Source organism: Budorcas taxicolor, chromosome 25 (assembly GCF_023091745.1).
Source record: "Budorcas taxicolor isolate Tak-1 chromosome 25, Takin1.1, whole genome shotgun sequence".
Taxonomy (NCBI): domain Eukaryota; kingdom Metazoa; phylum Chordata; class Mammalia; order Artiodactyla; family Bovidae; genus Budorcas; species Budorcas taxicolor.
The window spans coordinates 29,322,483-29,350,328 of record NC_068934.1 but is presented as its reverse complement, the minus strand read 5'-3'; the positions used below and the strand labels follow the sequence as shown (position 1 = coordinate 29,350,328).

The following is a 27,846-nucleotide window of genomic DNA, read 5'->3' as shown; positions in this document are numbered from 1 at the left end:
AGAGTAACGCTCAAAACTCTCCAAGCCAGGCTTCAGCAATACGTGAACCATGAACTTCCAGATGTTCAAGGTGGTTTTAGAAAAGGCAGAGGAACCAGAGATCAAATTGCCAACATCTGCTGGATCATTGAAAAAGCAAGAGAGTTCCAGAAAAACATCTATTTCTGGTTTATTGACTATGCCAAAGCCTTTGACTGTGTGGATCATGACAAATTGTGGAAAATTCTGCAAGAGATGGGAATATCAGATCATCTGACCTGCCTTTTGAGAAATCTATATGCAGGTCAGGAGGCAACAGTTAGAACTGGACATGGAACAACAGACTGGTTCCAAATTGGGAAAGGAGTATGTCAAGGCCATATATTGTCATCCTGCTTATTTAACTTATATTCATGAGAAATGCTGGGCTGGATGAAGCACAAGCTGGAATCAAGATTGCCGGAAGAAATATCAATAACCTCAGATATGCAGATGACACCACCCTTATGGCAGAAAGTGAAGAACTAAAAAGCCTCTTGATGAAAGTGAAAGAGGAGAGTAAAAAAGTTGTCTTAAAACTCAACATTTGGGAAACTAAGATCATGGCATCTGGTCCCATCACTTCATGGCAAATAGATGGAGAAACAATGGAAATAGTGACAGACTATTTTGGGGGGCTCCAAAATCACTGCAGATGGTGACTGCAGCCATGAAATTAAAAGATGCTTGCTCCTTGGAAGAAAAGCTATGACCAACCTAGATAGCATACTAAAAAGCATAGACATTACTTCGAAGACAAAGATCTGTCTTGTCAAGGCTATGGTTTTTCCAGTGGTCATGTATGGATGGGGAGAAGGAAATGGCAACCTACTCCAGTATTCTTGCCTGGAGAATCCCATGCACAGAGGAGCCTGGTGGGCTGTCGTTTATGGGATGTCACAGACTTGGACATGACTGAAGAGACTTAGCAGCAGCAGCACATATGGATGTGAGAGTTGGACTGTGAAGACAGCTGAGCACAGAAGAATTGATGCTTTTGAACTGTGGTGTTGGAGAAGACTCTTGAGAGTCCCTTGGACTGCAAGGAGATCCAACCAGTCCATCCTAAAGGAAATCAGTCCTAAATATTTATTGGAAGGACTGATGCTGAAGCTGAAACTCCAATACTTTGGCCATCTGATGCGAAGAACTGATTCATTTGAAAAGACCCTGATGCTGGGAAAGATTGAAGACGGGAGGAGAAGGGGACAACAGAGGATTAGATGGTTGGATGGTATCACCAACTCAATGGACATGAGTTTGAGTGAACTCCGGGAGTTGGTGATGGACAGGGAGGCCTGGCATGCTGCAATTCATGGGGTTGCAAAGAGTTGGACACGACTGAGCGACTGAACTGAATGGTGGATTAGTTTGGGTGAACTAACCTTCCTTCAGATAAGAATTAAAAACTATGGACCAAAAATTAGAAACAACTACTTAAAAATTCCTCAAAAGGGAACCAGAGAGAAGTCACCCCTAAGACTAAGAGAGCACTGGGTGAGACAGACAGTTCTGAGGCTTTATGCCTAAGGGTATTCTCAATCCATATGTCACAGGATGGCAAAAATCCAGTTTACTGCCTTGAGGTCAGAGAACATAGGCTAGAGCTGGCAGAGCAGATGTAAAATTAGGGGGAAATCCTGGAAAGGGAACCACAGAGGGGATAAACTCCAAAACTTGAGTATAAACTGTGACCACATTCTTGGTTGACACTGACCTGAGGAGGCTCAACAATAGCACCTGGAAGCAGAGAGAACTGAGCAGAGATTTCAGCTGTTGTCCACCTCAAAGAAGACCAACTTTGGAGTTCAGGTCAACCCAAGCTACCTAGCTACCAGAACAAATGTCAGTACTCTTCAGAGGAACACAGAGTCCAGAATCTCCCGAATGCATCATTCACTATGTCCACCACATAATACAAATCATCAAGCAGAAAAAAAAAACAAAACAGGAAAATGTAACTGATAGCTAAGAAAATTTTTTTTAAAAGATACTGGCCCCAAGATGAACCAGACATTGAAATTAATGAATAAAAGCAGTAAACAACTATTTGAGATATGTTCAAGAACCTAAAGGAGAGGATTAATAGGTGCAAACTTCCAGGGACAAAAGAAGTCAGGGGAATCTAATGCGCAGCATAGGAAACACAGTGAACAATACTGGAGCAACTCTGTATGGTAATACATGTTAACTGACTTATTGTGGTGATTATTTTGTAATGTACAAAAAATACCAGGGACTTCTCTGAAAGTCCAATGGTTAAGACTTCACCTTCCAATGCAGAGAGTGAAGGTTCGATCCCTGGTGGGGGAGCTAAGATCACACATCCCTCATGGCCAAAAAAACAGAACATAAACAACAGAAGCAATACTGTAACAAATTCAATAAAGACTTTAAAATGGTCCACATTAAAAAAAAAAAAAAACTAAGAAAAATATCAAATCACTATGTTGAACACCTGAAAATAATAGAATACAAGTCAATCATGCTTAAAGATAAATGAATCCAAAGTTTAAAAATTAATTTAAAAGGGAGGAAAGAATCTAAAGGAAATTAGTCATATGAATAAAAAGACCCCCAAAGGTTTGGAAACACAAAAAGACAATTCTAAATGATCCATGAGTCAAAAAAAAAAAAAAAAATTAGAAAAAAAAATTGAGCCAGGTAACAAAAATACAACACATGAAAATTTGTGGCATTAAGTACAGTGAAACTGAGAGAGAAATGCATGATTTTAAATACTTATATGCATACTTACATGCGACACATAGGGGCTTCCCAGGTGGCGCTAGTGGTAAAGAGCCTGCCTGCCAACGCAGGAGACAGGAGAGCCAGGTTCGGTCCCTGAGTCGGGAAGATCCCCCTGGAGGAGGGCACGGCAACCCACTCCAGTATTCTTGCCTGGAGAGTCCCCGTGGACAGAGGAACCAGGCTGGTTACAGTCCACGGGGCCACAAAAAGTCAGACATGACTAAAGTGACTTAGCACGCATATGCAACACATAAAGTTGACACAGGACTAGGGTCCTGAAAGTAAAAAGTGAAGTGTTAGTCGCTCAGTCACATCTGACTCTTACTGACCCCATGGCCTGTAGCCCGCCAGGCTCCTATCCACAGAAATCTCCAGGCAAGAACACTGCAGTGGGTATTCTTGGGGAAGGGAGAAGATTCCCTTCTCCAGGGGATCTTCCTGACCCAGGATCAAATCTGGGTCTTATTCACTGCATCTGAGCCACCAGAGAAGCCCAAATGTCTCTATTTACAGAAAACACAACGGGCAGTTGAAACATGTAGAAACTGAACCACAGTGATGCAAATTCAGACTAAGAATTAGACCGTAAAGCAGCTGGGTTCTTCTACCAATAAATTACAAGGAGAAAAAAATCAGACAGAGGGAGAGCAAAGGGGGAACTTGGAACCAAAAGCAACTTAGACATCAGTCAACTTCTAGTATGGACTTTATTTCGATCCTGATTCAAAAAAACCGTAAAAAGTAAGAATTGGAAATCTGAACACTGGATGCACATCAGTGAAGACCCATGGGGAAAGGATAATCTTTTCACCAGTGCTAAATTAGATAGCCATATGGGGAAAAAATGCTACCTGACCTCCTATTATACACAAAAATCATCTTCGGGTAAACCGTAGATCTAAAGGTGAAAGCCAAAACTATAAAACTTTTGGAAGATAACATAAAAGAAAATCTTCATGATTTTGAAGTAGGGAATGAGTATTTAAGTAGGAAACAAAAACTGCTAGACAGAGGCAAGCCTTAATTGAACTACATTAAAACTTAAATCTTACATGAAGTGTGAAATACGTCACAGAATGGGAGTACACATGTTGCCGTTGTTCAGCGGCTCAGTCGTGTGTGACTCTGTGACCCTATGGACTGCAGCCCACCAGACTCCTCTATCCATGGGATTTTCCAGGCAAGTATACTGGAGTGGGTTGCCATGCCCTCCTCCTCCTCCAGGGGATGTTCCCAACCTAGGGATTGAACTTGAGTCTCTTATGTCTCCTGTATTGGGAGGCAGGTTCTTTAACAGCAGCGCCACCTGGGAAGCCCTATTTTGTACATATTTGCTGAATTAAATAGGAGCTGCTGAACTGAATTCAGAGTATGAAAACCATATCAAGGATGATTTCTAGAGTTTTGGCTTAAGGAACTAGGGGGTTAGTGTGGCATTTACTGAGGTGGGGGGAACTAGGGAGGAATAGGTTGGAGGACAGGGATCAAAAGTTGTATTTGGTCAGGAGATGAGTATTAGTCAAGGGGAAATGTCAGGTAGACCATGGCTGTGAAAGTCCGGAGTTCAGGGGAGGGGTCAAAGCCAGGGACAACTTTGTTTATGAGAGTTACCAATGGCTGGCTGACAATTCTCTCTCTTCTTTTATTCTTTTGGCCATGCTGTGTGGCATGTGGGAACTTAGCTCCCCAACCAGGGATCAAACCCTTGCTCCCTGCAGTGGAAGCTTGGAGTCTGAACCACCGGACCACCAGAGAATTCCCTGCCTGACAATTCTCAAGAACAAAATTTCTTATTTGAGAATGTACTGGCTTAACTCTTAGAAGTTGCCTATAGGTTTAAATTTATTCCTCCTGTGGGTTGTTGTTGTTGCTCAGTCACTCATGTCTGACTCTTTCTGACCCCGTGGACTGCAGCACACCAAGCCTCCCTGTCCTTCACAATCTCCCAGAGTTTGCTCAAACTCATGTCCATTGAATCAGCGATGCCATCCAGTCATCTCATCCTCTGTCGTCCCCTTCTCCTCTTGGCTTCAATCTTTCCCAGCATCAGGGTCTTTTCAAATGAGTCAGCTCTTTGCATCAGGTGGCCAAAGTATTGGAGTTTCAGCTTCAGCATCAGTCCTCCAATGTATATTCAGGACTGATTTCCTTTAGGATGGATTGGTTGGATCTCCTTGCAATCCAAGGGACTCTGAAGAGTCTCCTCTAACACCATAGTTCTAAGGTATCAATTCTTTGGTGCTCAGTCTTCCTCATGGTCCAGCTCTCACAACTGTACATGACTACTAGAAAAACAATAGCTATACCACAATAATACTATTTACCAAGATATACAATATATGATAAACTCTATAAAGTTTCATGTTGGCTTCAGACTAGAATAACTGGCTAATTTTTATAAATCACCAAGAAATGGGAATACTGGGACCCAATCTAACACATTCAAATGTTAATATATATTTCACTGAAAGAACAAAATCTTTCTAAAATTAACAGGTGAAAATTAACAGGAATCAGATCAATTTCCATTACTTTCTTACATCTCCAGCCTCTTTCATTCCTCACCATCTAGAAGTTTAGTCACCAATGAGTTTACAGAGTTAGCTATTCATTTTCAAAATAGAATTTATTTATGTAATAAAGAATTAAAATATGGCTGTGAAAGTAGAAAATAATATAGAAAAATAATTAAAATGTGCAACAGTAATTCCAAGTAAAGGTAGTTAAGCACTAGAGTTTATGCTCAACTTCTATTTGAAAGACCAATCATATGTATTAACTATACCAGAAAAAAACATACCTACTTGCAATTTTAATTATTGTTCAAAAACAGCTTTATGTACCTGGTCAGGCCCTTTTAAGTACAAATCTTGGGGTATACATTTTGAAGCTAGCTTCACTTCACAGACTGACTGATAAATTTACTGTCCCACAAATAACAATTTTTTTTTTAAACTAATTCATCCATGTGATTAAGTCAATGTGCAGGATATATGTACTTTTTGGATGGGACCAAATGTTTTGGTAGAATGGGACAAGAGTATTATTTTTAATAATATTGGTATAAAAGCTGATAAACTCATGTAACCCCAAAGCATGGTTTCCACCAGGTGGGTCTCAATTCAGATGCTAAATGCAAATGAAGGCATATGTAAATGAATTCTATCTACCCTTTCCCCAAAGTTTCACTTACAGTTAAGATGTAGATTATTATTTGTATGAAGAATATACAAAAGAATTGGAAAATGTTTGGCTAGAGGGAAGACAACTCTTCAGGGATTATTGTTTGCAGTTTGCAGAATAGATAATCTTCTCTAGGAAGAATAATGTCCACATAGCAGCACTATATTCACCAGGAATCCCAGAACCAGTGGATCTATCATGTGACAGGAAGCCAAACCTTCTGGCTGCTCACAACATCACTCAGCTTCCCCTTAATCTTCAGGAAGTGTCTCTTGAATTCCAATCCATCACCCTATATTAGGAATAATATCCAAAACTCATGTTAAAAAAAAAAAAGACTATGCCATAAAATCAAACTTTCTTTAGTGGTACGTAGAGACAAACATCCATAGATATGTCCAGCTATCCTCATCTTCAAGTCCTCTTACAAAGACAAAACACCTTCATAGAAGAAAAGTGAAAGTGAGAGTCACTCAGTTGTATCTGACTGTTTGTGACCCCATGGACTATACAGTCCACGGAATTCTCCAGGAAAGAATACTGGAGTGGGTAGCCATTCCCTTCTGCAAAGGATCTTCCCAACCCAGGGACTGAACCCAGATCTCCCATATTGCAGGCAGATTCTTTACCAGCTGAGCTACAAGGGAAGCCCATGTAGAAGAAATGGCTACATAAATAATTCTGACTTGACTTTGGGCCCAGAGAGCAGAAACCAATGGCATCTTGTTTATTTCAATTGTTGATAGCTCTGGACCTACGTCACTGTTTTTCATAGGCACTGGGAGTTAAGAAACTAAAAATAAGTTACACAACTACACTTCAGTCTTGCCAAAACACTGTGGCAACAAAGCTAGTGATTTAGTTATGAGCAGGCTTTCACTACTCTAGGATCTTAATTTAATTCCATATCAAGCATCTGGACAACAGTATTGCAGCAAGCTGCCAATATAAAGAAAGTGACCAACTCTTCCAGCCTCATTCAGAGCCCTGTACAATCTTTCAGGAAATAGAGAAAATGCTATTTTGGTCTTATGTATCAAGGGCTTTAAAACTATAACCTCAGAACCACTAATTTCTACAGAAAGAATCAGAAATGTGAATAAAACTCTGTATATGAGTATGAATCACAAAGTAGCTTATAACAGATAAAGGTTCATTAACTATCACGTGCAAACATTTTGACAAATCACAATTTTTATGAAAAATACTATATACAAATTCAATAAGAAAAAGCTTAAAATGCTACAAAATGCCAAAGGTAATTAAAGATAAAAATAATCTATGACTATTTTTATTTTCTTTGTTATTTACAGATAACACAAAAACCAAAAACTTATAAAAGGAATGTTATTTGAAAAACTGTTTTGGAAGACTAGATAATGACAAGAACAAATGTTCATAATATTAACTAAAAAAAAAAAAAGTTAACATATATCTAAAATATAATGCCAGTAAAAATAATCTCCACATGAGTATTTCCATATAGCACGTATTACAAGTAACAGTAAGGTTACTCTAATACAATATCAAAAATAAATCTGTTTTCTATGGATGATAAAATTAAACTTGATTCTTACTTTCCTTTTTACACTTTGTGTTTTTAAAACTTCTAAAATGAACATGTAATTTTCTCCAAAAATAACAAAACAAAGTTTTCTCTCTTAAAAAATGTGCTAATCTATATACCTTAGAAAGCCGGAAGTCAACTAAGATCTTCTCATCCATTTCTACCAGATTCACTTTGAAAATCAGCTTATTGTTTCTTCTATCAGTTGTTGATACAGTAACCTAAGACAATAAAAATAAGGTTAAAGCATATGTGTGGATAGAAAATACTCTAAATAAAAGCTATAATTTCAGTTCAGTGACACTACTGGGATGCAAATATGAGAAAAGCTTTTACAATAGAAGCACTGCCGCCAAACATCCCATTCCTTCCAGGACTTATCCTCTCCCGACGGGTATGTGTGTGTCCACCCAGACCAACGTGTAAACAGAACGCAGCGCATCATTGGGAATTGAGTCTATGTGAATGCTTAGCAACAGAAGAAATTTAGTGTTTTATCAAAATACAACTGAAAGAAGAAACAATTGAACAGAAGGAAACTAGAATGAGAGGGAAAACAAGATTATTAAAACAGAAGAAATAGAGGCTAGGTTTTTGGGTAAAAAGCTACAACGGTGATCAGAAGATGGCAAAGGTTCTAAGGTCTTTCAACTTCCACGTTCAGTGTTTTAGAAGCATAGGTTAGAAGACTGACATGGAAAGAAAGGCCCAGCCAACAGCCAACACCAAGATCCCAAAAGTGGATGAGGCTGTCTTGGACCATCAGGCACAGAAAAGCCATCAACTTCAGCTGGATGGATAAGCCCAAATTAAGATCAGCAGATTTGTCTAGCTAAGCCCAGCCCAAAGTACAAAAACATTTTTAATAATTCTCATCTCACACAGGGAGGGCTTTCATTAAAAAGAGATAATAACAAATGTTGACAAGGATGAAGAGAAATTGGAACCCTCATACATGGCTGGTAGGAATGTAAAATGGTGCCGCTGCTTTGAAAAATCATTTGGCAGTTCCTCAAAAGATAAACACAAGAGTTATTGTATGCCCAGCAATTCTGATCACAGGTATATAGCAAAGAAACTGAAAACATCTTCTGGACTGAAACTGTGTCTCCTCAAAATTCAGATGTTGAAGCCCTAATTCCCAATGCCTCAGAATGTGACTATTTTGGAGATAAGACCTCTTTAATGAGGTAGTTGTTGTTGTTCAGTGGCTCAGTCGTATCCAATTCTTTGCGACCCCAGGGACTATAGCATACCAGGCTTCCCTGTCCTTCACCATCTCCCAGAGCTTGCTCAAATTCATGTCCATTGAGTTGGTGATGCCATCCAACCATCTCATCCTCTGTTGTCCCCTTCTCCTACCTACAGTGCTTCACAGCATCACGGTCTTTTCCAATGAGTCAGTTCTTCGCATCAGGTGGCCAAAGTATTGGAGCTTCAGCTTCAGCATCAGTCCTTCCAAGGAATATTCAGGGTTGATTTCCTTCAGGATTAACTGGTTTGACCTCCTTGCAGTCCAAGGGACTCTCAAGAATCTTGTGCACCACTACATTTCAAAAGCATAAATTCTCTGGTGCTTAGCCTTCTTTATGGTCCAGCTCTCACATTCGTACATGACTACTGGAAAAACCATAGCTTTGACTATACAGACCTTTGTTGGCAAAATAATGTCTCTGCTTTTTAATATGATGTCTAGGTTTGTCACTGCTTTTCTTCCAAGGAGCAAGTGTCTTTTAATTTAGAGGTGACTAAGTTCAAAGGAGACCATTCAGAGGGCTCTAATCCAATCTGACTGGTGTCTTCATTAGAAAAGGCAATCAGGATACAGAAAGTGGTAGATACACGGGATGTGTGCACAGAGAGGACAAAGCATAGGAGGAGACAGCAAGAAGGTGGCCATGTAAAAGCCAAGGTTCCAGAGGAAACCAGCCCTGTCAGAACCCTGGTCTTGGACTTCAGTGTCTAGAACTGTAGGTAAATAAATCTCTGTAAATAAACAAATAAATACCTCCTACTCTATGGTATTTTGTTATGATGGCCCTTGCAAACTAAAATACCTGTGTTCACGCAGAAACCTGAATGCTCACAGAAGCATTATTTGTAACAGCCAAAAAGTAGACACATCATCCCAAATGTCCATCAATAGATAAATGGTTACACAAAACAGTCTATTCATATAAAGGGCTATCAATCACCCATTAAAAGGAATAAAGTATTGATAAATGCTACAACATGAATTAACCTTGAAAATACTATGTTAAGTAAAAGAAGACAAACACAAAGGGTCATATACTATATGATTCCATTTATATGAAATGCCCAAAAATAGGTAATCCACAGAAAGTATATTAGTGATTGACAGGGAGGAAGGAACGAAGAATGACTGCTAATTGGTAGAGAGTTTATTTGGGGGGCAGTGGGAAGTTCTAGATTTAAACGGTGATAACTCCATAATCCTGTGACATACTTAAAACCACTAAATTGTACATTTTTAAATGGTTAAAGTGATAATTTTTATATCATGTGAGGTTTATCTCAATAAATCTACCTAAAAAAAAAAAAGTAAGATATCTATATAAGTGAGAGGATAATCAGGCTGGCTTCAGGTTTCCTCACAGTAACATTTTCCCCTAACTTTTAATTTTGAAAGTTTACAAATCTACAGAAAAACTGAAAGAATCCTACAATAAATAACCACAAATGTTTATCGGTCTTATAAACCTAGATAAGCATGTTTACTTCTTTTTTACATGATTGTCTTTTTTTTAAAGTTTTTAAACTAAGTTATAAATTACACACACTTTACCATGTATCTCCTGCAGACATTCTCTTACAAACCACAGTATTATGATCACACCAAAGAAATCTGACACTGATACAAAAACATTATCTTACATAAAATTCATATTCAAATTTTCCCCATTGTTCTAATAACATCATTTATAGCTTTCTTTTTCTTTAAATCCATGATCTAGTGAAAGACCATGCATTACATTATTTATCAAGCCTCTTTAGTCTCCTTTAATACAAAATATTCCTTTCTCTTTGTTTTTCACAATATTAAGACTTTTGAAAAGCCTAAGGACAGATCAGAATGTCAATATTATAAATACGCTATAACAATGTAAACAACAAAAATCAGCAATTGGGAGCAGGGAAGATGGAGGAAGCATGGAATTGTTAATGGATCCATCTTTCACAGAAGGAAGCTCATTGCTGTTACAATTTAAGTATAACGATAGTTTTAAAGAAAATGAGACTTGAATCTCTTAGTATTTGTAATAACCTTAGAGAAGTCTTCTTTTAAGAAATACTAGTTCTTAAGGAAAAACATGGTACTTAAATTTCAATGGTTTCTTTTTCAAATTAAACTAATTACTTTATATTTTTAATATATACATAAAATGATAGCATTTTAAAATTTATTTTTAATTGAAGGATAATTTCTTTACAGTATTGCATTGATTTCTACCAAATATCAACATGAATCAACCACAGAATGATAGCTCTTTTTTTTACTCAAATATTTTAAATTTTTCTTCAGGAAAAGATCTAACAAAAATCAATGAAACATACCTGATTCATACAACTTTTCTTCCACTGATAGCCCAATTTCTCACAAGTTTCTTTCAGGCATTGATAAGATTTGTCTGCATCCAATTTGGTAAAAAATCGTGTCATTCTTTTGACTAAGCGCTGCCAGGGGTTCTACAAGTCAAATAGAGGAAAGCTGAATAAATTATCAGATTTACCACCAAAGTAATCATACCATAGCTATTTGGCCTGAAAATTCTTTTCTCTGACTTCAGATTCTTATGTATAATTGTCTCCCCTAGGGAATTCCCTGGCAGCTCACTGGTCAGGACTCTGCTTCCAGTGCCAGGGGCCAGGGTTCAATCCCTGGTTAAGGAACTAAGAACCATATGCCATGATGTGGCTAAAAAAAGAGAAAAAAAGTCTTGAGTCTCAGGATTTCTCTGGTGGTCCAGTGGCTTGGACTCTGCACTCTCAATGCAGTGGGCCCAGGTTTGATCCCAGGTCAGGGAACTAGATCCCACATCCTGCAATAAAGATTGAAGATCTTGTGTGCCACAGCCAAAACCCGGTGCAGCCAAATAAATAAACATTAGGGGAAAAAAAGTCTCCCCTAGTTCTCTCCTCCATGTCAAAAAAAGAAAATCTGTATCAAGTGTTAACACTGTATTTCTTAGATTGACAAAAAAAGACTTTAAGACAATAAAAAATAGAGTTGCCATTATTTATTTGAGGAACTAAATTCCCTTACCTGTGAGGATCCTGGAGTGCCAAGCAATTGACTATTCAGAAGCATGTGATCAGGACAAGCGGGCTGGGAAAAGCTGATCCCTTGTACCAGTTTGTCAATGTATGAAGGGCTGGTGTCCCATAACGAAAGGCCTGTCCGTGGTTCTGGCTGAGAACTGGAGTACTTCACACTTTCTTCACTGAGGCATTATTATATGGAGAAAAATATAGCTTTAAATAAAGTTCTTTAGGCCTTTCTTATATGGCATTAGCATTCTCACACTAAAAAAAATTATATTCATCTTCAGAAAACATTATGTACATGGATTATTTTTCATGGGGACTATTATATCCAACAACTACTTGATCTTTTATTAATTATTAAGTGACCTTACCTAGAAGCACAGTTTACTGGAGAGAAGTCCAAGTTGGATTGAATATGCTTAGAGAATCCACCAGGAGACTCTGATACACCACTAGAAGTAGCCCGGGGCCTCTTTGCCCCTAAAAAAAATAACATAAATACAAATGCTTTCCCAGTTGGCAACTTGAAGAAGAAAAACCATATTTAAATTCATTTCTTAAACACAAAATACTTATACAATAGATAGTGGCTCTTTTTACATGATTTTATGAGAAATGTGGTTAGGAACTTCTGACTCGGACTGACTTGTCAAATTGTGCAAACTACACATTTCATAAACCTTGGCCTATAAGTATGTCCCAAGTGCACAGTGTCAATGTTAAGGCAGTCATTTCAACGGTACCGTTTTTGGTAACAGAAAAATGTTCTATGATGACTGAGAGACACAGTAACAGGATCAAAACCTTTTAAAATAAAAAATAATTTGTGATAATGACAATGAATGTTATGAATCTGCTCTACTCAACCTTCTTTGCTCATGAGAGTCAGTTCCTAGGTAGGTTGATAAGAAGTCCAAGGTTTCCAAGGAGGGGAAAGGAGTCTGGGGCTCTCAAGAAGAAAAGGTCAAACCTTCTTTCTACATTGCTTTGTCTTAGTCAATATAACAATGTATCTTGCTCAATGACATGTTTCTCCTTAATGAGAACCTTCTGACTAATCCTGTCATCTTAAAATGTGTATTATGGGGGTGAGTGGTAAGATCTTTCTATTGTTTGTTCTAATCTTATTAATTTAAGATGTATGTTGTTTGTGGGGGGCGGGCGCACCATTCTCTGTCCCCCTTCTGATGTCTATGTCAGAAGCTTTCTCAATCCCTGTTCACTTTAATAAAACTCTGCTATACAAAAGCTCTTGAGTGATCAAGGCTGGTCCCTGGTCCCAAAGTTAAATCGTCTTTGAAGATCATGAATCCGAGATCATTCACCGTAAGCTATCACTCCCTTGGAAAAGCTTTACGGAAAATAATCATTATAGAGAATAGGATGCCACTGTAAATTCACGGCCACTCTCCTCCACTGGATCCTCACCCCTAACAGGCTATGCTACATTTCTCTAATCAGTTTCCTCTTCCTTTCCCCATAATGATTCTTTCAAAACTTCTGTTGCTACTGCTGCTAAGTCGCTTCAGTCGTGTCTGACTCTGTGCGACCCCGTAGACGGCAGCCCACCAGGCTCCCCCATCCCTGGGATTCTCCAAGCAAGAACGCTGGAGTGGGTTGCCATTTCCTTCTCCAATGCATGAAAGCAAAAGCTCAGCCGTGTCTGACTCTTCGCAACCCCATGGACTGCAGCCTACCAAGCTCCTCCGTCTATGGGAGTTTCCAGGCGAGAGTACTGGAGTGGGTTGCCATTGCCTTCTCCAGCAAAACTTCTGTACTCCTGCCAAATTACCAAGACACCCTCCAGTACCTCATTACTTACATATATCTCCCATTTCAGTTATTGGAAGCTCCCTTGATTTGCCACTACCAAATCTAACTTACTTGCATTCCTACCTGTCCTCTCTTCCCTTCCATCCTCCCATCAAATGTTTATTTCTCCACTTGAAAAGGAGCCCATACCCTCCTTTCTCCTTAGGGACCTTGCTGCTTTTTTCTTCCCTCTCTCTTAGACTTTTAGTATCTTCCTCCCAATTGGATCTGGTGGCTCAGTGGTAAAGAATCTGAAATTCTAGAAAGATCTTTTAAAACCAAATATATAAGCATGTCATTTTCTTGCTTAAAATCTCCCAAAAGCTTTTCCCATGGCATTCAGTTAAAGCCCAAGATTCTTAGCATGGGTTATAAGGTCCTCCATGGCTTGGTTCCTGTCTACCACCTCATCTCAAATCTCTCTCCCTCCCCTCCTTCTCTACTCACTTATCACTCCATGAACATTTATGAAATGCCTACAATGGACTACACACTGTACTAAGCACTGGTAATGTAATGCTGAACCAGCCAGACATGGTCCATGCCACACCTGCCTTCTCTCAAGCCCCTCAGATGCACTACTTTCTCACCACCAGCTCATCCCTGACGCTGCTTCCGTGTTTGGAGTCTGCCGCTTGTCTTGCTACTGCGCATCTGGCTAGCTCCCCTTTAATCTTCAAATCTTAGATTTAATGTTATTTCCTCAGCAAGGTAAGCATTCTCTGTCACTTAAGATTAGGTCAACTACTGTATAGCTCAGAGAACTCTGCTCAGTGTTACGTGGCAGCCTGGGTGGGAGGGAAGTTTGGGGGAGAATGGATACATGTATATGTATGGCTGAACCCCTTCGCTGTTCACCTGAAACTATCACCACATTGTTAATCAGCTATACTCCAATACAAAATAAAAAGGTGAAAAAAAAAAAAAAGACTTGATCAAATTCTTAGCTACAGTACCCTGATTTTCTACTTTATAATTATTAATAAACTAAAAATTATTTTTTATATTTCTGTTTTTTGTACTAGAGGCCATCATCTCCACGAGGACAGAGACCACAGCTATCTTGTGTTGTTGACTTATGCTGACTTTACAAGTACCTTTTCTTTCACACACACCAAAAAAACCACTTAAAAAAAAATTTGTATTTTAAGCATATTACCTTTCTTGAATGGTTTGTTGTACCATCTGTCTTTCTTGATGTCTGGGATGGTAATCCTTACTGATGGGTTCTCAACTAAGATTTTATGTAGCAGAGCTGAAAACAAAATATTAAGACAACATTTGTAAGAGTCATGCAGATTAGAAAAGCCTATAGCTTGTGGTGTAAAACACACATTCTCTATTGCTCTCCTTATGTCCAAATATTACTTCTGGGGAAGAGAAATCAAAGCCACTAAATTTTGCTTGAATTTCATGCAATTATTCCTTGCTACTGTCTATATCTTTGAATATTCTTCCCAGATCAGACTCTCAGTTGTTTGCAAATAGAACAAGAGCCAGGTGGAAATGTTTCTCTCCACTTGATGATATTTACACAAAGATAATAAAAAATTTAAAAAACAAAACAGAAAACCCCTATTTACACAAAGATTAAAAAAAAACCTCATCCATTTTCAATACCAAACTTCATTGTTCTAACATGTCATATTAAGTTCTCATTCACACAATTTTATAATGAAAATTTACTTTCCAATAACTTTAAGAGACAGTGATAAAAGCAACAATCATCCTAAGACCTTAATTTTATTGATAAAGAATTCATACATCGCCCAACACCAAACGAATCTTCTAATGGACCAAAGATTTAAATGGAAAACAAAAAACAAAACAGAAAAGCCATGAAAACATAGGTAGTTTTTTTCTACTGTTGAGGGTAGAAAAGACCTTTCCAAACATGACAATATAGTCAGAAATCAAAAAGGACAAGATACTAGATTTAAATAAATAAAATATAAAACTTCTGTATGTTAAAATAACATAACAAAGTAAAAATACATGACAAACTGTCAAAAATAGTTGTAACAAATGCAATGATATAATGACACTAATATTTTCTTAAAAACTTCATATAGAATAAAAGGAAGACTTCCTACCAAAAATGAGCAAAATAGACAAGTCCACAAAAATAGACAAAAAAGCTAATAAATCCATAATGGATGTACAACTTCATTGATACTAAATTTAAAATAAAAATGTTTAAGTTAGAATATATTTCTTATAGGTAGGCCTATTAGATTAGTAAAAAAGAAAAATGTTTAAGGGGCTTCCCTGGTGGTCCAATGGTTAAGACTCACTGATTATACTGCAAGGGTACAGGTTCATTCACTGGTGGGAAAACAAAGACCTGTATGCCTCAAGGTGTAGCCAAAAAATAGGTCAAATGTAAACTAAGTAGACTGTGATGAAATGGTACAAACTTTCTGGAAAACAATTTGGCAAAGTAAACAGTAACAATTAAACAATGTATACATCTTTGACCCTGCAATTCCACTTCTGGAGTTTCACTTTAAATAACTGAGACGTATGTACAAAGATTAAGGTATATGGATGATCATCATACCTCTTTCACAACAGTGAAAAATTAGAAACAATTCTGAATCTCTAAAAAGGTGAACTGGAGAAGTGTAGTAAAGCAAGTCCATATAGCAGAATACCATCACAGCTTTTGATGAATACTTACAAGTATATCATGAAAAAGTATTCACTTAGCATTAACACACACACTCACACAAAGTTTACAAAATAACATGTATAGTGTGATGTCATTTTTTGTGTGAAAACAAATATACTTATAAATAATATGTATAACAAACATATATACTTAAATATTTTCTACTACAAAACACAGAAGCAGATATCAAAATATTAAAGGAAGCTATTTCTGAGTACTAGAATTATAGGGTTGGATTTTTAATATTTTATTTATTATTTTTCAACTTTATCTACAAAGTTCATGTATTATTTATATAATGAATTAAAAGTTAAAAAGAAAAATATAGGTAAGAAAAACATTCAAACAGCACTAGGCTTCATTATCCAGGAAATCAGTACTTTATATCAAAATAACCCAGTTACCTAGAGGAGCAGAATCAATTTTTTTCCAAGGGTTGAGGTATGTTTTCTTTTCTTTCCAATCACAATATTCCTGACAACTATCACTAGGCTGGTCCCATGGCAATTCTAAAAAGGAAACAAGACTCGGTTTTCTGAATGTTCAAATCATTTTACAGTAATGATTTTAAGGGAAAATAATCAGTGACACAAATCCATTAAAAGTTTTCTTCAAATTAATTAAATATGGTTTAAGAAATTTTAAAGACACTTCTAAGATAGATAATCCACTTGTCTTACTATTTCCAAAAGTGTTCACATAATTTTAAAAGAGTGCTACTATGATATTTCATTTAATAGCTACACATAAATCATTGTTTTAAATCTTTGGGATTAAAAGTTCCAACTTAGTTATAAATAGGTTAATATTAAAATACTATCACATGATTTATTTCATTTATTTTGGTACGGGAAACACGGCTTTCCAAAGGACAGGAATTTTATCGTGACTGAACAGCTCTTACCTCCAGCCAACATTGCAGTAAGTACTATTCCACAGGACCAAATATCGACTGGCTCTGCATGAAATTCTTTTCTCTTTAGAAGTTCTGGAGCAACATATGGTAAAGTACCACACATCTTGTTCAACAAACGCTCCCGATTATTATGCCGAAACACGGTTGCCAAGCCAAAGTCAGAGATTTTGAGGTTATCTAAGTCAAAGGAAAAAACCGATGGCACCGAATGTAAATGTTTTGTAAATAGGTATTTTAAAGGGGCTTCCCAGGTGACACAATGGCAAAAGAATACACCTGCCAATGCACGAGACTCGGGTTCAGTCCCTGAGCAGGGAAGATCCCTGGAGGAGGAAATGGCAACCCACTCCAGTGTTCTTGCCTGGAGAACCCCATGGACAGAAGAGCCTAGCAGGCTACAGTCCATGGAGTCACAAAGAGTCAGACCTGACTGAGCCACTGAGCGCACACACAAATACTTAAAGGATCAAGGTTTACTGGAAAAATGCTGGTGTTATTTTAGATTTGTGGAACTTCTCTACCTTAAAGTGATCAAAAACAAATTGTAATAAAGAAGAAATAAAAGACATCATCATATAACTAAAACTAGAAAAAGGCCTCATGGCTTCTATTAACTTAAGACAAATACTGTCAATATACAAACAGCATGGACCAGGTTAGAGGAAGATCCTAGAGTCAAAAGGGTCTTCTAGAAAGGAGCACTTAAACACTGAGAGCAGAGCCATGTCCTCACCCGGCTACGCAGAGGCAGGAGGTATCAATAATACTCTAGGCACAACGTTCTCAGAGATGTAAAAACCCAACTGGCTGGAAGGAAGCATATAAAGACACACAGAAACTCAAGATCCACAAACCTCCAGAGCTTCTCATCAAGGTGGCTATGTTTATAAAAGGAGGAGCAACTCTGTACAAAAACAAATAAGAAGAGCAAATTTCCTCTCTAACTTCCCACCTCTAAGACACACAAACTGTAGGCAGAACTTTCATCTTAACTATACTTACTGAATATTTACCGTAACTGAGTGGCAAATTAAGAAGCTGCCCTGAAATTTCAGTAATGCAAAAGCCTTGATCCTGCCTTTGTATTAAAATGATTTTGGTAGCAGTGACAAAATGCTAAACTTACCCCTTTCATCCAATAGGAGATTTTCGGGTTTAATATCCCTGTGAGTTATTCCAATACCATGCAGATAAACCTAAAAGAGAAGCAGAGGGAAGCATACCAGAACTGAGTAACTTATTTCACTAAGACTAATTTTAAATAAAAGGAAAAGAGACCATTGTACCTACCACCCCTGCCATAAGTTGATGGAAGAACCTCTGAGCATCTTGTTCAGGCATGCCTATGTCTGGCTCTATAAGAATTGTGAAAGTTAGTTTATCAGGTAAATATAGTCAGGCATCAACCACATAGTTTCCTAATTCTAAAGTTTAACATCTATGATCGTACTTTTGCAAAGAGAATCTAATGCTTACAATGAAATTATTCTGGAGTCCACTAATACATATATTGCCAACAACTCACATTTCCCCAACTGTTAAGTGGCAAAAATAAATTAACATCACAGGAAAATTAGAGAATAACAAAATATAACCCAAATCAAGAATGCAAGATATACCTTGAACGCCCCGACTTATACTACTTATGATTTATATCCTTCAAATTCACCCCTAATTTCTTCTAAATGCTATGCCAATATTTTTTCTACTCCTGAAATGTAATTGTCAAAGTGGAAGCCTAGGCAAATCTAAGCCGATTTCCTAAATATTTAACAAGAAATTTAAATTTCAGATAATTTCTCACACCACAAAGCCATGCATGTCTATGAATTGATTTCTTTTATACTCAATTCTGAGATACATCTTTTTGGAGATTCTAATAATCACTTTTTAACTATTAATACATCTAAATAATAAATTTAGGTCCACAGAATATTTTATGTACTTCTCAGTATTCTTTAATATCAAGACTTTTAATCTTAAATAGCAAAAAAAAAAAAAAAAAAAAGAGAAGGCAATGGCACCCCACTCCAGTACTCTTGCCTGGAAAATCCTATGGACGGAAGAGCCTGGTAGGCTGTAGTCCATGGGGTCGCTAAGAGTAGGACATGACTGAGCAACTTCACTTTCATGCATTGGAGAAGGAAATGGCAACCCACTCCAGTGTTCTTGCCTGGAGAATCCCAGGGACAGGGGGAGCCTGGTGGGCTGCCGTCTATGGGGTCACACAGAGTTGGACACGACTGAAGTGACTTAGCAGCAGCAGCAAAAATAGTACTTAATATATATATATAAATCCTATAAAATTCTCAATTATTTCACTTATATAATAACCTCTTATTTCAGATCTATAAATGAATGCAACAATTTCATGAGACTAGAATGTCTACAAAGAAAAAAACTGCATAGGCATACAATACATTGCACTTATGATACTTCACGCACCAAGAAACCACAGCTTATCATTCTTAAACTCTACAAAACAGAAATGCCAACCAAAATCACTTATACAACTTGGGGGAAAACTTCTTTGATGATTCTACATATGCATTCAGTGTTGACATAAGTTGCAAAAACAAAAAAATTTACTCGTTTCACTATTGCATAAGCAATTCTGAATGGACAGTGAACGAACAGAAGTCCCAAGATTAAAAGACAAATTTAAAAACTTATTTAGCAGAAGAATTATCTGAAAATTTTTCCATACCTATTCTATCAAAAAGTTCTCCCCCACTGCAGTACTCCAAAAATAGATACTGGATATTGCCTTCTCTTCTGTGACCGTAAAATTTCACTACATTCTCATGATTTAACATTTTATTGATACAGATCTCTTTCTTTATATTTTCTGGACAGTCTATGGCACGTTTCATATCCACAATCTTTACTGCAACTGCTTCTTCTGTTCTTCTATTCACAGCAAGTTGAACTCTAAAAAGAAAAAGGAAGAAATATAATATTCCAGACATTTGAACTGTATTTCTTTTAAAACTTCAAAAGATTAAACATAACTCATCCAAAACTATTTTACCTTTATTACTTTCGCCACTTGGAAGAAACCATGGGAATGGTTTCTGCCATGTCCTCAACAGATAATACTCCTTTCTGAAATGCGACGTATAATAGCTAATGCTCCAAAGAACTCATTATGTTGTACATCCAAAAGTAATATATAAACACTTGATAAATTAAAAATAGAATAACAGCAATTCTAGGCCACATCACACATATACATGCTCTATTCATTTAATTTCTCTTCCAATTTTACTGAGATATAATTGCCATAAAGCACTGAAATGATTATCACAATAAATTTAGTGACAATCTATCATTTTTTACAGATTAAAAAATTTTTTAAATAGAAAAAATAACTTCCCTTGTGATGAGAACTCTTATTATTTACTATTTTAAATTTCATGTATAACATACAGCAGTGTTGATGATATTAAGAATGCTGTACATTACATCTCTAGAACTTGTTTATCTTATAACTGGAAGTTTGTAGCTTTTGACCATCTTCACCCAAATCCCCCTCCCCCTACACCCTGCTCTGATAACCACAAATCTCATCTCTTTTTCTATGAGTCTGTTTGTTTGTCTTTGAAGTATAATTGACTTACAATGCTGGGTTAGTTCCTGTTACAAAATAGTGATTTGATATTTCTTTACATTTCAAAATGATCACCACTGTATGTCTAGTTAGGATATGCTACCATACAAAGATATTACATAATTACTGACTATACTCTCCAACTGTACATTTCATACTGGAGACTTATTCTGCAACTGTAAGTTTGTACAAGTAGTTCTCTCCTCCCACCACCCTCCCCTCTGGCAACCACCTGTTTGTTTTAACTCTGTTTCTCTTTTGTTACTTTTGTTCATTTGTTTTGTTTCACCTAGTAAGTGAAACCATACAGTACTTGTCTTTCTCTGTCTGACCTATTTAAACTTGGCATAATATGCTCCAGGTCCATGTTGTCCCAAATGTCAAGATTTCATTCTTGCTCTAGTCATTTAATTTTAATAACATTACCTAACATTTATTAATTTGATACTATATATGTCTATAGTAAATGTTCTAAGTACCAACAGGATATGTACTATTATTGCCATTTTACAGCTGAAACAACAGGCACACAAGGATTTTAGGAAGCTCACCTAGGGACTTCCTTGGTGGTCCCCCGGTTAAGACCCCACCCCATGTTTCTACTGCTTGGGGCACAGGTTCAATCTCTGGTCCGCCTCCCGCAAGCAGGATGGAACGGCCACCGAACGGCCAAAAAAGAAAAAGCTTGCCTAAGCTTCACAAAACAAAGGTCAGTAATGTGGCTCCAGAGTCTGAATGTTCATTTGCTCATTTAATCACTATGTTTAAACCCCAGGAAAGAATATATGGGAGGAGAGGCCGATTTCAGAAATCTCCTCTAAATTTTAGGGAAAAAATGCTTTGCTTTGCTCTGTTTTGCACCCCGCCCCCCCCCCAAAAAAGAAAAAAAACAAACCGTTAACCCTTACAAAAGATTGTGTAGCTTCAGTCTCACAAAGTTTTGGAATTTGCATGCAAAGATCTGTTCTTTGGGGCGACACAGTGTTAAACAATTCCTGGACAATGAATATGTACTCAAAGGAGACAGAAAACTTAAGCAAGTGTAAAGGCGGGTAAAACGGACTCAGACTCACTCTCCATAGGCACCTTCTCCCAGGGTTTGCACCAAGTCCCAGTCTTCCACAAAGGGCACTGCCATGACTCCACTCAGTCCCGCGGCTGTAAGGGCAGGAACCCAGAAGAGACGGTTGGTGAGGACGAGCTTCAGTCATTTCTGAAGCCTCTGAGCTCCGCCTCTTGCCGTGATTCCCCCAAGATAAATCACAGCTCCTGGTTTCACATCATCCGTATTTTATCCAAGTCTTTTAAAGCATGAGCAAGTATCCTGAACTGCGGCATTTGATTGATAACTCACAAGCCCCACTGCCACGCAAACCCAAAGCTAAAACCCCGCTTTCCAGGAGGCAGAGGAAATGTACCAGCAGCGCTGAGGAGCTGGTGACCAGTGCTGTACGGTGGGGACTGGTGAAGGGGGCGAGAAGTGAAGTCTCGGGTTAGAGTAAGGGGGTGAGGGCTAGTGGAGGAGGAAATAACCGCGGGGACCGCAGCCACTCCTCCCCACCCACTCACTCCCAATTCCCACCCCCACCCCGTCCCCAAGGCCAGGAGGAGCCCGGGGCGGGGCCAAACTGCCCCAAGAAGCGGAAGGGCTGGGTGGCACGCGGACCGCCGGGCCCCAAACCTTGGGGGCTCCCAGCCAGCAGAGGCGGCTTCTCTCCAGTCCCTGTACAACGGGGACCCCCGCCACCATACTCCTCCACCCTCCGAAACCACCCCTCCGAGGGAGCCTCTCCGATCCTTTGGGATCGGAACCGAGAACGTTCTGTCACCATGCCCCTCCTAAATCATGTAGTCCCGGAACTCCAGCTCCAGGAGCCTTTCCCACTCTACCGGCCGCCCTTCCTCACCAGGCCGTCCTTTGCCCGCCACCACAGGAATCCAAATGCAGGGCTTTTCCCGCCAAAAGTTGCTGGCGTCACATTGTCGCAAACGCGCGCTCCCTTGCCGTAAAGCAGAGAGGTGCGCGTTCCCGGCCCGGTGGATCTGCAGATTGGCAGCGCCTGGGGCCAGGGGTTGGTCCTCCATGCCGGCGGAGACCAGGGTTACTTTGGAATCGGGACGAGATCCGGGCGGAAGAGGTTTTGAGAGGTTTTGCAACTGCGGACTGCATCGGTTGCGAATGACCTCCGGGCCCAAACGCGAAGTGGGACTCGGCCTGTGACTCCGCCGTCCGGCCTCGCGCTCCCGGGGAGAGCGGCACCGCGGAGCTCGCTGCCTGCCACCGAAGCCCCGAGCACCTTGCCCCGTGGCCTGGCAGGGTAACCAGGATCACACGCCATAAGAGCTGCTTCAGTGACTATAAAGCTCGGCCCAGGTAAAACTGGAGCCTAGAAGCTGGGAACAGCTGTTGAGAATTGATCCTGTTTAGAATGAAAGGAACTTTGTGATGTGAGCGAGATGCATCAAACACTGGCCACACAGCAGTGGTTGGGAAGGCATCCGGGTGAAGAAAGCTATTCTTTTGTGGCTTGAGATGTCAAGAAAACCAATTCTGCCCTGTCTTGTCCGAACAGGCACCAAAACAATACCTCCAACTCAACCTTTTTGAAGGAAGTGCAACTGCATGGCTTAGTTCTACCCACTGTCTTTAATGTGTAAGAAACAGGCAAAACAGCGTTTTGTATAAGCAAAAACGCTGCGTTTTTACAATGCATAGTTTAAAAGCAGAATAACCAGTTTAGGTGGGAAAGTAAATTCTGGGAAAGAGATTGGCTAGAGAACAAAACAATGTGGAAAAACTGAAACAGATACTCCCTCTCAACAGTAAAGACTAGGAACTCAAGGAGCAAGTAAGGGTATCTTCAAATTCTCCAGTTCTTAAAACTGGGCCACATACATTTAACATAATTAGCTCTTGATTGTGATACTGGTAAAACAAGTGTACAAAAATGCACACACTGGATTTAAAGTGAAGGACAAAAAACAAGTCCTAACACTTCGAAATTCAACCACGCCTGAGGTTTCATGTAAGCTTTCCAGATTGTTTACTCCATTTTCTCTAGTTTCTGCACGGCCTGTTGCAAATAAAGAATATGAAGCGAAGTGTCTGGATACAGTAAAGGTATCTTACCCTGAAAAAAAAAATGAGGTATACACATTTCAGGCAGAGTATCAGCTAAAGATAGCATATGGGAGAATAGATACAAAAAGCTCTGTTCCTTTCTGAAACCTTACTAAAACAGTAAATATTAAAATATTCCATTAATTTAGCTTAATATTTACTATTAAAATTTACTATTTTAGTAAGGTTTCAGAATGGAATAAAGTTTACTATTTTAAAGTAGACTTTTTAAAGGCAATAACCTACAAATATAGATGAAAAAACAGTAACATAGATGAAAGATGAATTCCATCTTAGAATTGCCCAAAGATTCAAGTTCAATTAGTTATATGACAACATGTAACTGAATGGGGTTTTACAGGTGGCGCTAGTGGTAAAGAATCTACCTGCCAGTGCAGGAAACACAAAACACAGGTTCAGTCCCTGAGTTGGGAAAATCCCCTGGAGTAGGAAGTGGCAATCCACTCCACAACTGAGCACACACATACATGTAACTGAATGAGGCAAAAGTGAAGTTAAATTGTTCAGTCTTATCTGAATCTTGGTAACCCCATGGACTGTAGCCCACCAGGCTCTTCCATCCATGGAATTTTCTAGACAAGAGTACTGGAGTGGATGCCATTTTCTTCTCCAGGGGATCTTCCCAATCCAGAGATCAAACCCAGGTCTCCAGCATTGCAGGTAGACACTTGATCCTCTGAGCCACCAGGGAATCCCTGGTGGTAAATGAGGCAAAAAGTGAAGTGAAGTCGCTCAGTTGTGTCCGACTCTTTGCAACCCCATGGACTGGAGCCTACTGGGCTTCTCCGTCCATGGGATTCTCCAGGCAAAAATACTGGAGTGGATTACCATTTCCTTCTCCAGGGGATCTTCCTGACCCAGGGATCGAACCCGGGTTTGCCGCATTGGAGGCAGACGCTTTTAACCTCTGAGCCACCAGGGAAGTCCTAAATGAGGCAAAGGTGGGGCTAAAAGATGGTGAAGGACTATTTATGAAGCAAACACATCCTTGGTCTCCTCCCTTTCCTCTGTAGGGAAGGAACTGCCTCTCTCTAAAGTAGGTCCTAGACTTGAGAGGGAAAATACATGGTTATCTAAACTGCAAAGGATCAGGCCCAGTTAATCCTGGGTACCTAACTGAAAACAAAAGGATTAAGTTTATACACTGCAGGTTATTTTCCAATCCCAAAGAAAGGCAATGCCAAAGAAAAACTGAAAGAGATACTCCTGTGTTCAAACTACCACACAACTGCACTCATCTCACACGCTAGCAAAGTAATGCTCAAAATTCTCCAAGCCAGGCTTCAACAGTACATGAACCGTGAACTTCCAAATGTTCAAGCTGAATTTAGAAAAGGCAGGGGAACCAGAGATCAAATTGCCAACATTCGTTGGATCATCAAAAAAGCAAGAGATTTCCAGAAAAACATCTACTTCTGCTTTATCGTCTACGCCAAACCCTTTGACTGTGTGGATCACAACTGTGGAAAATTCTTCAAGAGATAGGAATACCAGACCACCTGACCTGCCTCTTGAGACATCTGTATGCAGATCAGGAAGCAACAGTTAGAACTGGACATGGAACAACAGACTGGTTCCAAATTGGAAAAGGAGTACATCAAGGCTGTATATTGTCACCCTGCTTATTTAACTTATATGCAGCGTACATCATGCAAAATACCAGGCTGGATGAAACATAAGCTGGAATCAAGATTGCCAGGAGAAATATCAATAACCTCAGATATATAGAAGACACCACCCTTATGGCAGAAAGTGAAGAACTAAAAAGCCTCTTGATGAAAGTGAAAGAGGAAAGTGAAAAAGCTGGCTTAAAACTCAACATTCAGAAAACGAAGATCATGGCATCTGGTCCCATCACTTCATGGCAAATAAATGGAAAAACAATGCAAACAGTGACAGACTTTATTTTGGAGTGCTCCCAAATCACCACGGATGGTGATTGCAGCCATGAAATTAAAAGATGCTTGCTTCTTGGAAGAAAAGTTATGACCAACCTAGACAGCACATTAAAAAGCAGAGACGTTACTTCGCCAACAAAGGTCCGTCTAGTCAAAGCTACGGTTTTTCCAGTAGTCATGTATGGATGTGAGAGTTGGACTATAAAGAAAGCTGAGCACCAAAGAATTGATGTTTTTGAACCGTGGTGTTGGAAAAGACTCTTGAGAGTCACTTAAACAGCAAGGAGATCCAGCCTGTTCATCCTAAAGGAAATCAGTCCTGAATATTCATTGGAAGAACTGATGCTGAAGCTGAAACTCCAATACTTTGGCCACCTGATGCAAAGAACTAACTCATTGGAAAAGACCCTGATGCTGGGAAAGATTGAAGGCAGGAGAAGGGGACAACAGAGGATGAGATGGTTGGATGGCATCACTGACTCAATGGACACAAGTCTGATTAAACTACAGTTGATAATGGACAGGGAGGCCTGGCGTGCTGCACTCGATGGGGTCGCGAAGAGTCAGACACGACTGAGCAACTAAACTGAACTGAAGGTTAAACCTCTGAGCCTTTTTTCCTCACTTGACTCCCTTAAGTCTGGCAGAATGGCTTATATTCTTCCAAGGACATAAAAGCCTTCTCAAGGAAATCTTACCTACACAGAAAAGATTTAAAGATACCGATATCAGGGACTTCATAATTTAACAACTCAGCCAGATCACAGAAGCATGAAGCCCACATTCAGTAATTCTCTACCCTACCCCCAACAGACCTTCCAATCACCTTTTTAGGGTCCTTTTTAAAAAGAGCAGACAAGCAAGAATGTGAAAAGGACTTCAGTACAAAAGGTGTCCAAACAAAGGAATATTCAAACACAAAAAGCTCTTGGATATTAAAAAAATATGATAGTAGAAAAAAAGGAAACAAAACAGATAGGAAAAAAAAGTTTATAAGATCTCCAGAAGGAAGAATAAACATAGAAAACAGAGGAATAAATATAAGAATATTGGAAGACTAATCCAAGAAGTCCAAAATCCAAATAACCTGTTTTTCAGAATGTAAAAGGGAGTTGGGGGAATCCAGAAACAACTCAAGGAAATTGCCCAGACTGAAGAACTTGACCTTCCATATTTTTTTCGTATTTTTCCAAGTTTAAAGTACCCAGCTTTCAGGATACATTACTGGGAAAATTTCAAATTTTACATACAAAGGGAAGAATACTAAGAGTTCTGGGGAGGGAATGAGATGGAATGGACACATACAAAAAATTAAGAGTCAGAATATCATTGCACTTCTCAGCATTTGGAAGACAGAAAACAATGGGCCAATGCCTTCAAAAATAATTCTAAGGAAAAGTTATTCCCAACCTGGAGCTCTACACCAAGCCAACCTATGATTCAAGTGTGACAAGACACTCAAGATCTCAAGAAATTACGCCCCATACACTTTTTCAGGAAGGTAGTGGTGATAAATCAAGAAAGAAGTCAGGAGATTAACACACAATATGACAGTGAAAGGACAGATGACACCACGTCCAAACTGGAATATACCAAAACAGAAGGCATTTCTAAGGACGAATACCTAGTGAATCTGAACATACTATAAGGAAGCTGGCACAAATGAAGGAGAACTAGGGGAGAAATCAGTGACAAGTACAAAACGCAAATGAAAAACCTCTCCCCCCTCAAAAGTTACACACACAAAAAAACAACTTGTTGCAGTATACCACATGGTCTCGTTCTGAAAAGCCTTAACATAAAAACTACTGAGTTAACCTAAACCATAACTGTAATAGAATCTTGAGGTGGTAAGGATGTGTCCATGGGAATAGCAGGGTGGCGAAAACAGCTAAATCCTCATTTTCCACACCAGAAAGTCAACAGATGATACTAAAAATTGAAGAGCCAACACAGAGCAAAATAAAGCAAGTTATTTAATGATATGGAGG

General features: G+C 38.9%; 1 protein-coding gene and 1 non-coding gene across 2 annotated transcripts; one reads left to right on the top strand and one right to left on the bottom strand.

Annotated features, from left to right (window-relative positions):
* Positions 1-6,148: 6,148 nt before the first annotated feature.
* On the bottom strand, positions 6,149-22,985 carry CHEK1 (checkpoint kinase 1). Its single transcript, XM_052662214.1, is given in 14 exon segments — positions 6,149-6,244; positions 7,639-7,740; positions 11,096-11,227; positions 11,805-11,982; positions 12,178-12,286; positions 14,778-14,873; positions 16,694-16,798; positions 17,194-17,382; positions 18,332-18,401; positions 18,496-18,560; positions 19,913-20,136; positions 21,889-21,973; positions 22,723-22,885; positions 22,887-22,985. Coding segments are annotated over 14 exon segments (1,713 nt in total).
* Positions 11,494-11,566, top strand: TRNAE-CUC (transfer RNA glutamic acid (anticodon CUC)). The gene has a single exon. It is a non-coding gene; the product is annotated as a tRNA-Glu (tRNA).
* Positions 22,986-27,846: the final 4,861 nt, after the last annotated feature.